Below are 13,325 nucleotides of genomic sequence, written 5' to 3'. Positions count from 1 at the left end.
ATTTATTTGATGCTTGGGAGGAAAGATATTAGAAGGGAAGGGAAGAAGTCACTAAAGAGAATGAGAGTAAGCAGGTAGAATTCAAGGAAGGGGGAATAAGAAAATTGAAAAGAAATGAAAAGACAAGAAAAAAAATAGAAAATAAAAAAGAAAAAATTTTTTTAAAAAAAAAATAATAAAAAAAATGAAAATTAAAATTTAAAAAATAATAATAATAAAATAAAAAATTAAAAAAATTTTAAAAAATTTAAAAAACAACAAAAAAATGAAAATGAAAAAAAACCCCAAATTTAAAAAAAAAAATTAATAAATGCAGTCTTAGAGTTTGATTAACTTCTCTTCCAGTAGGTGGAGCTGTGCCCACTGGGCCAAGCTTCTCCTCTCAATAGGCGGGAACCAATCACTGTGCAGCAGCTCTTCCTCCCAGACTGGGCGGGTCTCCAATCCTGAGTGCCTAGGGCCTTCTCTTGTTTCTAGTCACTTCCCCACTTTTCCTCAAGCCAGGCCCCGCTCACCGGTGATGCTCACCACAATACTGGCTACACGCCAGGTCTGCTGCTCCTGGGAGCCCTGTTTTCATGAACGCCTGGGCACACTCTCCCTGTTTGCCATTCCCTCAGACCCTAAGTTTGTAGAGCTTGGGGCTGAGAACCCCAGCGAATTTGCTTGCCCTCCAGTAGCCACGCCCCCGGTAGCTGGTGCAAGAGACCTCAGTTGTCAGCACTGGTGGGAGCGGTAGCCGGGAGTTCCACGCCGCGAGTCCCGCGCCACTCCTGATTCCCTCGGTCTGGCTATTGTGCTCATGGGAGAGCTGGGAGGGGCCCTTAAGGTTTCCCCGCTGTGTGGAGAGGGATGGCTAGGGGATTACACACCTGTCGCTGCTGGTTTCAATGAAGTTATCTCCTCTGCTGCGTTCTGGTGACATCAGTTCTCTGCCATGGTGGTATCCCATGCAAATGTTGACAGTTCGTTCCCTTTGCCGGGTGACCAGTGCAACGGGTGGGTCCTGACTGTCTCTCCCAAGCCCCGTTTCAATCCTGTGGCCACTGCCTATGAGGGCTCTGTTGGCTTTTACCTCCGTAAGTTCAGAAGGGCCGACCAGTTGTTTCAGCGGGATCGTTAGTGCTGAGTCACAGCAGTTTGGCTGCGAGAATCAGGTGAACGGGAGCTTGAATGCAGCCGATCTGGGCTCGGTGTGTGTTCTGAGAGGCCCAGACTGTTCGCCCCAGATCCACGTCAGCTCAGCATTGCCTAGTGATCCTGAGCAAACAGCATTTAGACAGTTTACGACTCCCTATGCCCGCGCAGCTGAAGAGGTCAGAGACTTGATCTCTCCGTGACCGCCGCCATGTTGGATCTCCATTGTTCTTCTTGTATGGTGAGAATTATTAAGATTTACCCTCTGGGCAGATTTCAAGTATACAATATCACAGGGGGTATATTAGATCTCTAGAACTTGTTCAATATACTTACCCAAAGCTTTGCACTTTATGATCAACATCTTCCCATTGCCCCCACCTTATAGCTCCTGGCAACCACTCTTCTCTCTGCTTCTTTGAGTTCAACTTAGAGTCCATATACAAGTGAGATCATGCAGTAATTGTCTGTGTCTGGCTTATTTCCCTTAGCATAATGTTATCCAGAATTTCTTTCCTTTTTTTATTGGCTGAATAATATTCTACAATTACACCACTTTTTCTTTTTTTATTGAGACATAATATATAGGGTATATTATAGTAATTAAATATACATATATACAATGTGTACTAATCACATCAGGATAAAAAACATTTCCATCTCTTTAAATGGAACTTTGTACTCTTCTAGTCATTTTGAAATATATCATAGATTGTTTTCACCTGTAATTACCCCATTATGCAATACTGTCCTGAAGAGTACCACATGTAATTCCTCCATTTTGTGCTTTCCTAACTCCTTGCTTTTTTTTGGTACCTGGAATTAAACCCAAGGATGCTTAACCACTAAGCCAAATCCACAGCCCTTTTTTATATATTATTTAGAGACAATGTCTTGCCGAGTTGCTTAGGGCCTCACTAAATTGCTGAGGCTGTTCTTGAACTCTTGATCCTCCTGCCTCAGCCTCCTGAGCTGCTGGGGTATAGGCATGTGCCACTGCATTTGACACCTGTACTCAGTTTCGTTTCTTTCTTTTTTTTTAGTTTGTTCTTTTTAGATATACATGACAGTAGAGTATATTTTGACATATTATACATACATGGAGTATAAACTTATTCTAATTAGGATCCCATTCTTGTGGTTAAATGTGATATGAAGTTACATTGGTTGTATATTCATATATGAACATAGGAAAGTTATGTCTGATTCATTCTACTGTCTTTCGTATTCCCAACCCCCACCCTTCCCTTCATTCCCCTTTGTCTAATCCAGTGAACTTCTATTCTTCCCTCTCCACCTCATTGTGTGTTAGCATCCACATATCAGAACATTTGTGTACTCAGTTTCTTTCATCAGCATTTTAGTTTTTTTATGCACAGATCTTCTCTTCCACAGTATTATTCCTAAGTATTTTATTGTTTTTGATGATATTATAAATGGAACTTTTTCATAATATTTTCAGATAGTTTATTGTTAGTGTATAGAAATGCAGCTGAATTTTGTATAGAGAGGAAACACCAAAGACAATGTTTTTCTAATATCTTTCAAGGTTTTATTTTTCCTAGCATGGTAGGACATGTCTGTAATCTCAGCAACTTGGGAGGCTGAGGCAGGAGGATTGTGAATTGGAAGCTAGCCTGAGCAACTTAGTGAGACCCTGTCTGAAAATAAAAAATGAGGGCTGGGATGTATGTAACTCAGTGATAAAGTGCCCTTAATTTTTTGTTCATTTTTTTTCCTAATTTCTTTAAAGTATCAGGTACAGTATAACACAGCCTTACTTTTATAGAGCCACATCCCTTTATTTTACAAAAATACATACACACATACACATTTATATTTGTAGGAATAACATTTTTAAAAAATTAAAAAGGAAAATAATTTACCTACAATTCCATTTTCCTAATTTATATTTAGGTCTTTTCCACTCTATATCAACTTCAGTTTTCAGTCCTTCCACAGATGAGAGACCTTATTTTATATGAAGAATTATTTTTCAGTACTGGGGTTTGAACCCAGGGCCTCACACAGATTAAACAAATGCTCTACTCTCAAGCTATGTCCCACCACTTTTTATTTTATTTTATTTTGAGATAGGATCTCATTGAGTTGCTGAGGCTGACCTAAAGTTTGCCATCCTCCTGCCTCAGCCTCTAGTAGCTGGAATTAAAAGCTTGCACCACCAGGTCCTAGAAGAATATTTGATTTTGACAATGAGGTTTAAAGGAAAATTACTCAAATTCTTATCCTTCTGCAATACAGATTTAAAATCATTTATTTAAAATCAATATTTTGTTTTCTGGAATTGTTCTGCCTAGTGATGTGTGTTAGTGATCATATGTGTATTTTGAATCATCTTTGTATGCTTTGTATTAGTTCAGCCAAATTGGAGCTCCATGAAGCTTTCAATGATGATTCAGGAAGCCAATGCCATCAGCAACAAATTTAAAAAATATTATGTTTTTGGCAGGTAAGTAGTTAATTATTCTGATTACAAAGCAAATTTTTTTATTTGTTTTTTTTCTTTTTTTTGGTACTGGGGATTGAACTCAGGGCACTCAACCACTTAGCCACATCCCCATCCCTAGTTTGTATTTTATTTAGAGACGGGGTCTCACTGAGTTACTTAGCACCTTGCTTTTACTGAGGTTGGCTTTGAACTCACGATCCTCCTGCCTCAGCCTACAAGCCACTGGTATTACAGGTATGCGCCACTGTGACCTAGCTAAAGCAATTCTTTATTAAACGAATTGATCTACATACAATCTTGTTTTTTAAATTTAGTTTCTCTAAAGTTTATTGTACAATGTATGTCTAGGGAAGAGCTGGTATTATAATCCTTCATGACACTTTGAGACTCACTTGGGAGTAAAAGTGTTTTTAGCAATTAGTATAGTAGTATATTTATAAGCAGAATAATTTAAATATTTTAGGAATTTACTGATTTTCTTTTGAATTGAAAATTTGTTTACCAGCATTCCCCACCCCTCCCCCATGCTGGGGATCAAATACAGGGTCTTATAATACATATCAGAAGTGATTATTATTATGAGCTGTGGCTGTGGCTCAGTGGTAGCGTACTTGCCTGACATGTATGAGGCACTGAGTTCAATTCTCAGCACCAATATAAATAAATAAAATAAAGGTCTATCCACAACTAAAAAAAATTTTTAAAAAGTGATTAATATTACAATAAAAATGCTAAGGAATGATTTAGTCAATAGATTGAATTTTTATTTATTATTTATGTATTTTACTAGTACTGGTGATTGAACTCAGAGGCACTTAACCACTGAGCCACATCCTCAGCCCTATTTTGTATTTTATTTAGAGACAGTGTCTCATTGAGTTGCTTAGTGCCTTGCTAAGTGGCTGTGGCCTCCCAAGCTGCTGGGATTATAGGGGTGCACCACTGTGCCTGGCTGAATATTTATTTTTAATTTTGCTACTAGGGATTGAACCCAGGAACCCTCTACCACTGATATATATCCCCAGCCCTTTTTATTTTTCATTTTGAGAGAGGGTCTTGGTAAGTTTCCCAGGCTCTCCAGGAACTTGCCATCCCCCTGCTTCAGCCTCCTGAGTCATTGGGATAATACCCCCATGTCTAACTGATGGACTGAATTTTTATGGGTTTTTCTACTCCAGAAACTTCATATGAATGGGTGTGTATGCTTTAGGATAGCATTTCAAAAATTTTTCTTTCAGACATGATGCATCAGATAAAGGTAGTTGTGAAACTTCTGTTCGGGTTCGTAACCTACAACTTGGGATCTCAACTTTTTGGAGTCTTGAAAAGTTTGAATCTAAACTTGCAGCAATGAAAGAACTTTATGAGGTATGGAATATTGTTAAAATCTCTATAAACATTTCAAAACAAAAGTATAAAAGTAACATATTCTTGGCAAAGAATTTGAAAAATAAAACAAAAGGTAATCCATCAATTACCCAAACCAACCAACACTAACAATTTTGTACTTTATTTTTGCATGTAAGTGGCATTTTGTTGGTTTATTTTAACATGGTTATAAGTGGTAGAGAATTTTAGTGCCGATTTATTGAGTTATAATTGTATATTTTTAAAATTTTGCATGTAAACTGGAGGAAGAGATTTGATAGACAACTTACATTGTTTGAAATTATTTTCCTATGCCTGATAATGTGCATTTTTACATATTTACATTTTTCTGTTGCCGCATTTGGGTGTTTCCACTTATTTTCTGTTTTTTGTTTTTAAAAAATATTTTTTTAGTTGTAGATGGACACAATACCTTTATTTCATCTATTCATTTGTATATGGTGCTGAGGATCCAACTTAGTGCCTCACATGTGCCAGGCAAGTGCTCTACCACTGAGCCACACCTATAGCCCTTGTGCTTTTAATAGTCACAACTAAGAATATTTCTACATCAATTCCTTGCCTTCTGTTTTTCAAAATGGTACCAAGATATTAATTTTTTATTACACTTTGATGTTCATTGACAAAAGTGCTTTCCAGAAATGTTGCCACTTACCAATTACCAGTTTGCTTCAATTTGTATTTTAATAACTAGTGAATCTAGCTGTGCATGTTGGCATACACCTGTAATCCCAGTGGCTCCAGCAGCTCGGGAGGCTGAGGAAGGAGGATCACGAGTTCAAAGCCAGCCTCAGCAGAAGCCAGGCACTAAGCAACTCAGTGAGACCCTGTCTCAGTGATTGAGTGCCCCTGAATTAAATCCCTGATACCCTATTAAATAAATAAATACCCCCCAGAAAACCTGAAAAGATGACTCAGAAGAGAATGATAAACCAACCTTAATATGAAATCAGCTATAAAAACCATGAGTGAAATATTAGTAATATTAGGAAATCAAACTCAAAATGATATTTAATACTTACTCCAAGTAGAGTTTATTCTAGGAATGCAAGGTATACTCATAATAGAATATCAAAATAGACTGAAATATATCATACTGAAATGTGCTTCTCTTAAAATAATAGGTTTGTGTTTTTGAGTTTTTCTTTGTATTTATATGTATTAATAATTTCCAATTTTTCTACAGTTAATGTGATTTGCTTGTGTACTTAATACAACTAAAAAATCATTGAAAGCCTTTGAATGTTCTTGCTTTACTATATACATTAAACCCTAGTGATGAGTTACCCTCAGTATTATCTTACTTCCTATTTCAACCACTCATTGTAGTTCTTTACTTATTTTTCCACATACTTGTAATCTGTCTCAATTAAGAGCTACATAGTATTTTGGTAGAATTTAATTGGTATTCCCTTACTTAAATTAAAATGAAGATTATCATCATGATCAATATATTCAACCAAGAAGTCATTGCACCTTTTACTTTGTCAGATTATTTATTTATTTTTATTTCAAGGATTTTATTGTTTTTGTTTTTAATATGTCTTCTTAATGCCAAGTTTATTATTTCTGAGATATTTAATTCTGAGATATTTAATTGGTTGCTTTTAGTACTACATCGCTTTCAAGATAACTTTGGCAGCAGATGATTTGTTTTTAATTTTGTCAGGATTATTTTCTTTTTACTTTTATCAAATAACCTGTAATTTTGCTAATTTTATATTTTAAATGTAACAAAGTATGTAAGCTTTTTTTCCTTAGTTGCTAAACAATTTTTTCTTACAATTAATGGAAACTATATATTTTATTTTTCTTAGAGTAATTGTAGTAACAGGGGTGAAGATGTCTTTTGTGATCCTGAAGACGAATGGGAACCTGACATTACAGATGCACCAGTCTCTTCATTTTCTAGAAGGAGGTAAAGGCTTCTTGTTGTTGGTTTTCTCTGGACACACACACACATACACACATCATGTGTATATATATTTATACTTACCATATCTATAACGATATATGCTACATTTTGTAATTATACATAATTTTCTCATTTTTAAAAAACTCTTTACTGGGGCTGGGGTTGTGGCTTAGCGGTAGAGTGCTTGCTTAACATGTGCAAGACCCTGGGTTCGATCCTTGGCACCACATAAAAATAAATAAAATAAAGGTATCATGTCTAACCACAACAAAAAATAAATATTAAAAAAACCCCTCTTTGTCTTTGGGATGAGATATTGCCTAGCATTTTTTTTTGACCATGCTTATTTTAAACTCATTTATTATTTTTCTTAAAGACATACAGCTACTTTATAGCAAACTTTCCCTTTTCTGCTTTATTTGCTATCTGCTGACTGCTAAATTACAGTAAGAAATTGCTAAGACATCACAGGCATTATCCTAAATAAAATACAAAGCATATCCTTTACACAGAGGACATCCCTTCAGTGTAGAAAACATATCTGTACCCCCTACAAAGTAGGAAAATAAAAAAGTCACAGGCTCCAATGAGAATCCTGTGTTCTAATCTATGCTTGGTATAGTCACACATCTTTAGGCATCAGTTTTCTTATCTATAAGATGGAGACAGCAATATATACCTACTCTACAGGGGTTTATCAAAATGAAGATTCAGGTCACATGCTGCTTCTGTGACAACTATGATCTGTAACACAGATTGACGGTGTCCACATTGCAGAGTTGTTATGGGGATTAGAGAAAATGTGTGTAAAGATCCTACTGCAGTAGGTAGGTGTTCAATAAATGTTAGCTTGAACTATTATTGAGTGCTTAATATGTATAAAATTATATCTTAGAAAACAGAAGATATGATCTCTGGTCCAATATAAGTAAACAGTGATTTCTACAGGTCTTTTTTTTAGTATTTATTTTTTTTTAGTTTTAGGTGAACACAATATCTTTATTTTATTTTTTATGTGGTGTTGAGGATCGAACCTCGTGCCTGGTGCATGCCAGGCGGGCGCGCTACCACTTGAGCCACATCCCTAGCCCTCTACAGGTCTTAAAGACTCAAAATAGAATAGGTTCTGGCACTAAAGTGAGCAAAACAAGACCATAGGTAGAATTGGGTAGATAAGACTTGGGCCTAGAATAATATAAACCTCCCCAAAATGTAAACCAGACCAACAGATTCTTTAGAGAGTGATTTATAAATTCCTTTGGACTTTAGGATTACAGGTATCTTACTATTTTCATCATAAACAAGTGTATACAGGTATGTATTTAGAATTGTGGATCACAATAGGAGCATTAATAATTGATGAGCACTAAACTTTGAGCCTATCAACTGTTGGCTGTTTATATCTTATTTCCTGCTGACTTTAGAGTTAATAATAGGAAACCAACAAAAGTTTAAAATGTTACTGAAAAATCAACACTTCTTAATATTTTCTAAGACTTTGAAATTAGGTATTTTCTTTTGGCAGAGATATTTTTGAGAACTTCTGTAATTTTGAAAGTATCATATTTTTTTAAAAAATGAATTGCTCTTAGTCTGAGACCTTGTGTATGAAGTTTCAGCCTTGTAAGAATGTTTATGACAGAATTGCAAACTCTGAGAATGTCTGCAGGTAATGGAAACAGTGACAGATTCTTAATTATAGAACTGTTGCTCGGCAATGATATGCCACAGTTGTTCTGCAATAAAATAGACTGATTTGGCTGCCTATAAATTTTGATATGTACTGGTGACATTTAAAAGTAAATTTTCCCTTGAGGTTAAGTAAAAACTCTCTGAAAGGATCATGACAAGCATTTTCTTTATTTGGGGTTAAACCTTGTTCAACTATGATAGTGTTGCAAGAATAACAGTTTCCCCAGTTAAGACTTGCTATAATAATGTACCATTTCATTTCTCTTAAGTAGAAATGCTGTAATATTTGAGAATTGATATTTCTTCTTTCTCCTTTCAGTCATATTCTTGTGTTTTTCTTGTAGGAATTCACAGGGAGGCAGAATTTATATTTAGGTTACTATGATAGAATGCTGTTGTTTAACAATCTTTTCAACAAATAGTATTTTTCTTTGAGTGATCAGTAGTAGGAGAAAATTTTGTTAGGAAAATAACACAAAGGAGCCACATTTAGATCAAAGGATTCATACTTAGATGTAGGTAACTTTTCAAATTGTCCTAATGAGCTGGGCTTGGAGTTAGAGAATTGATACATGAATGACAGCATGGAAAGGAGACTGCTTTTTTTAGGAGCAGAAAGAGTAGGCTCTATTTTAGAGAAACAGTTAAGAGTAGCAGCTAGACAGCCAGAAAATCTCTGGAGAGATTTCTGTGTTTTTAAAGGCTGAGGGAAAAGACGGAGCTGTGGGGATAGAATCACTACGTCCATTGTGTTCCTGCCACACCTCACAGGTAGCATATTGTAGATATTTGCCTAGATGTTTATTTACCTAGACCATTTCCCTATTTACAGTCCTTCCTTGAATAAATGCTTAGGATAAAATCCAACCTTCCTTAATTAGTACACAAGGTCAACCTCAGGATGGTCCCAGCCTCATCCCTTGCCTCTCTCTCACATCACAAACTGCAGTCCTTTTGGATCTCATTGGGTTTTTTACATGTAATTTATCGCACCTCTTCCCATATCCTGGTGCCTGTGTCTGAGACAATGTTCCCTGCTTCCCCAGCCTGCCCCCAGTTCTCTAGTTCTGCTCATCCTTCAGGGTCACTGCTCCAGGGAGGACCCTCCTACCCCTTGGGCCAGGCGAAGTTCTTCTCCAGGGCCTGCCACAGCACTCTAGGCCCTCATAACACCATCTCTTCATTGTACTTATTTGCCCAATTTCTCTTTTGCTTTGAACTTTAAGTTCAGTGAGGCCAGAAGCCATGTTTGCCATGTTTCACCATAATCCAGAGCCTATAAATTTATTCTCTTTAATTAACTATATGCCTAGAACAATGACTATAAATAGTAAAATCTTTGCTCAGTGATCCAAGTGAATTAGGCCCTTCATGGAAAACATACACATACATATTCATTTTCTTTTGATAATTCAAAAATAAACATTCTTAGAAATATTATTCCTTGTGATGTATAACTACTGATCTTATGGTTTGTCGGTTTTTTTTTTTTTTTTTAGGAGCAGGAGTATGATGAAGAATAGAAGAATTTCTGATTGTTTACATGACATGCAAGTCCACCCAATTCAGAATTTACATTCTTCACATTCATCAGGTATTTTTTTCAAGTTTTCTGTACAGTGAGAAAAGCACCAATTCCAGGTTCTACCACTTGTTTTGTGTCTTTGTGCAAATTATTTTATTTCCTAGAACTTGTGTTTCCTCTGTAAAAATGAGGAGGGTGAGTTGGACAACCTCTTCCACTTCTAAAATTCTATACTCTGATTTATTTTAAAGCTTTTTAATAGAGTGGCAATTCAAATGTGAAAGTCATATATATCTTTATAAATGAATAAAAAGTTATTTCCTTTTTCTGTGATGTGGGGAATCAAACCCAGGCCTCATGGCCTGCTAGGCAAATGCTCTACTGGTGAGCCACATCCCCAGCCCTCCCCCACACTAATTGACGAAAGTGTTTAGGGGCGTAGCTCAGTGGTAAAGCACTTGTCCAGCATGTATGAAGCCCTGGGTTTTCAGTCCCCAGCACTACCGAACAACAACAAATTCAAAATAAAAGTTATAGAAATTATTTCTCTGAATAATTATTTTGTGCCAATATTCCTTATAACATTAATTTATAAACAGAAGAGAGGATACACTATATAAATTTCTATGTGGAACTACCTATATAATTTAACTAATGATGACTATTTTCTGTTGATATAGGTTTACTGGAGAAATCAAACTCCATTTGTTCAAATTCAGTAGAATCATATCTCCCCGGAATTTGCAAAGAATTGATTGGTTCATCAGTAGATTTTCTTGGACAGAGTTATGATGAAGAAAAAACAATAGCAGATAGCCTGATAAATAACTTTCTTAAAATTTATAATGGACTGTTTGCCATTTCCAAAGCTCATGAAGAACAAGATGAAGAAAGTCAAGATAATTGTAAGCAATCCACTTTTACTTACATGATGATTATTTTCTGCACATTATACTTTGTTTTGAATGACTATTTGACACATCTGGCAGGCATCTTTTAAAGTGTTTTAATGGTGAGCATATGCTGGTTCTTTTATTTGGAGATTATTTCTAACAATAGTTTTTCTTTTTCTTTCAAAGTGTTCTCATCTGATCGAACACTCCAGTTACTTATTATCCAGATTGCTTGTGCTTTTGAGCAGCTTGTGGTTTTAATCAAACACTGGCTGAATGATTTTCTACCTTGTACTGATTTAGCAACACTTGAAGATGAATTAAGACAAGAAGTTAAAAAACTGGGAGGCTACTTACAGTTATTTTTACAGGTAAATTGATTCCTTAGTATTATTTGATGCATTCATTTATTCAGTATTTATTGATTCTCCACTACCTGCATCTTCCACAGATTAGATCTGTTTGTAATTGATTTGTTGAACCAGGACTTACATGGTTCTCTGTGTACTTAGTGATCTTAAGTGATTTACAGATATTAACTCATTTAATCCTCATAAGAACCTCCAAAGTGACTACTGCTATCACTGTTTTATAGGCAAAGAAATAGAGGCTTTGGGAAGATATGTAGCCCATCTGGTGTTACTTAACTGGCCAGATGTGAACACGAAGTTGTATTTGAACCCAGGCTGTCTTGGGTCCACAGTTCATACTCTGCCATTATTCTCTGCTGACCTTCAATAAAGGGTACTGGGGAGAGAAGCAGTCTTGCTATGGCTGTGGATTGAGTTTTAGCTGATGCTGAATTAGTCACAAGCCTGCTGACATAGAAGCAAGGAAAGTGATTTTGTTTCCTGCTTACCTTGTATCAGGTGAGATTAGGTTTGGCTATGAGGAAGAAGCAAGACAAAAGCTTATTTTTTCTCACATAAAATCTGGAGGTAGGCTTGGGGGCTTTGCTCCAGTAAGTTTGCAGGAACCAGGCTCTTTCCAGCCCTTCTGCTGTGCCTAAAACATGGCCCTTGATTTCATGGTCTACTGTGATGGAATTCTACCTTAGTTCAGTGCAGCAGGATGAAAGAAGTAACAAAGAAGAAAAGGCCAAGTATTCCTCCGTCTTTTTTTTTTTTTTTGTACTGGGGATTGAACACAGGGGCACTTTACCACTGAGCCACTCAGCCCTTTTTATTTTTTATGTTGAGACAGGGTCTCATTAAGTTGCTTAGGGCCTCACTGAGTTGCTAAGGCTGGCCTTGAACCTGTGAGCCTCCTGCTCCCAAATCAGTGGGATTATACCATTTCTGCCTTCTTTTGATGGAAGTTTCTGGAAATCACCATAGTATACTTATACTTCCTTCATCACCTGTCTACATCTAGCTGCAAGTATCATTAGGAAATTCATTTTTTATTCTATACCTCTTAACAAGCTAAAGATCAAGAGCTCGATCACTATGGAAGAAGTGAGCACTTGATATTTGATATTACCTAGTCATTGCCTTAATCAGTGATCTCCTCTATAAGAATTTCTTGAAGAGACAAAGGAAGATGTTGAGAAAATACCAAGAAGTTAGGTTTTATTTTAGAAAATGGATAATTAGACTTTATGACAAAAATCTCTAGACTATTTGGTTAAATCTTATGTTATAGTGCCCCACCAAGAGACTTTCTACCTCAGTTTTTTTGGTGGGTCATGTATTTCCTAAGTGGGTTATTTACTGACTGGGATTTGGAAATTGTATTTAATTGACCGATGTAACTAAGTAAAATTAATATCAGATGTTTATTTATTTTTTTTCTTTAATTTTTATTGTTGGTTGTTCAAAACATTACATAGTTCTTGACATATCATATTTCACACTTTGATTCAAGTGGGTTATGAACTCCCATTTTTACCCCGTATACAGATTGCAGCATCACATCGGTTACACATCCACTGTTTTACATATTGCTATACTAGTGTCTGTTGTATTCTGCTGCCTTTCCTATCCTCTACTATCCCCCATCCCCTCCCCTCCCATCTTCTCTCTCTACCCCATCTACTGTAATTCATTTCTCCCCCTTGTTTTTTTTTTCCCCTTTCCCCTCACTTCCTCCTGTATGTAATTTTGTATAACCATGAGGGTCTCCTTCCATTTCCATGCAATTTCCCTTCTCTTTCCTTTTCCCTCCCACCTCTCACCCCTGTTTAATGTTAATTCATCTTCTCATGCTCTTCCTCCCAACTCTGTTCTTAGTTACTCTCCTTATATCAAAGAAAACATTTGGCATTTGTTTCTTAGGGATTGGCTAGCTTCACTTAGCATAATC

The 13,325-nt window shown here is 36.2% G+C and overlaps 1 protein-coding gene across 2 annotated transcripts in view; it reads left to right on the top strand.

Annotated features, from left to right (window-relative positions):
* The window catches only part of Kif14 (kinesin family member 14), a 60,359-nt gene that overhangs the window by 36,184 nt on the left and 10,850 nt on the right, over positions 1 to 13,325 (top strand). For both annotated transcript variants that reach the window (XM_015483801.2, XM_048809601.1), the window contains exons 20-25: positions 3,514 to 3,607; positions 4,846 to 4,975; positions 6,814 to 6,914; positions 10,103 to 10,197; positions 10,809 to 11,033; positions 11,208 to 11,392. In XM_015483801.2, coding sequence (XP_015339287.1) covers positions 3,514 to 3,607; positions 4,846 to 4,975; positions 6,814 to 6,914; positions 10,103 to 10,197; positions 10,809 to 11,033; positions 11,208 to 11,392 — 830 coding nt within the window. The remainder of the gene's footprint in view (positions 1 to 3,513; positions 3,608 to 4,845; positions 4,976 to 6,813; positions 6,915 to 10,102; positions 10,198 to 10,808; positions 11,034 to 11,207; positions 11,393 to 13,325) is intronic.

Source organism: Marmota marmota, unplaced genomic scaffold, assembly GCF_001458135.2.
Source record: "Marmota marmota marmota unplaced genomic scaffold, marMar, whole genome shotgun sequence".
In the NCBI taxonomy this organism is placed as follows: Eukaryota; Metazoa; Chordata; class Mammalia; order Rodentia; family Sciuridae; genus Marmota; species Marmota marmota.
Note: the sequence above shows the minus strand (reverse complement) of the source record. Positions and strands in the feature narration are given on the sequence as shown.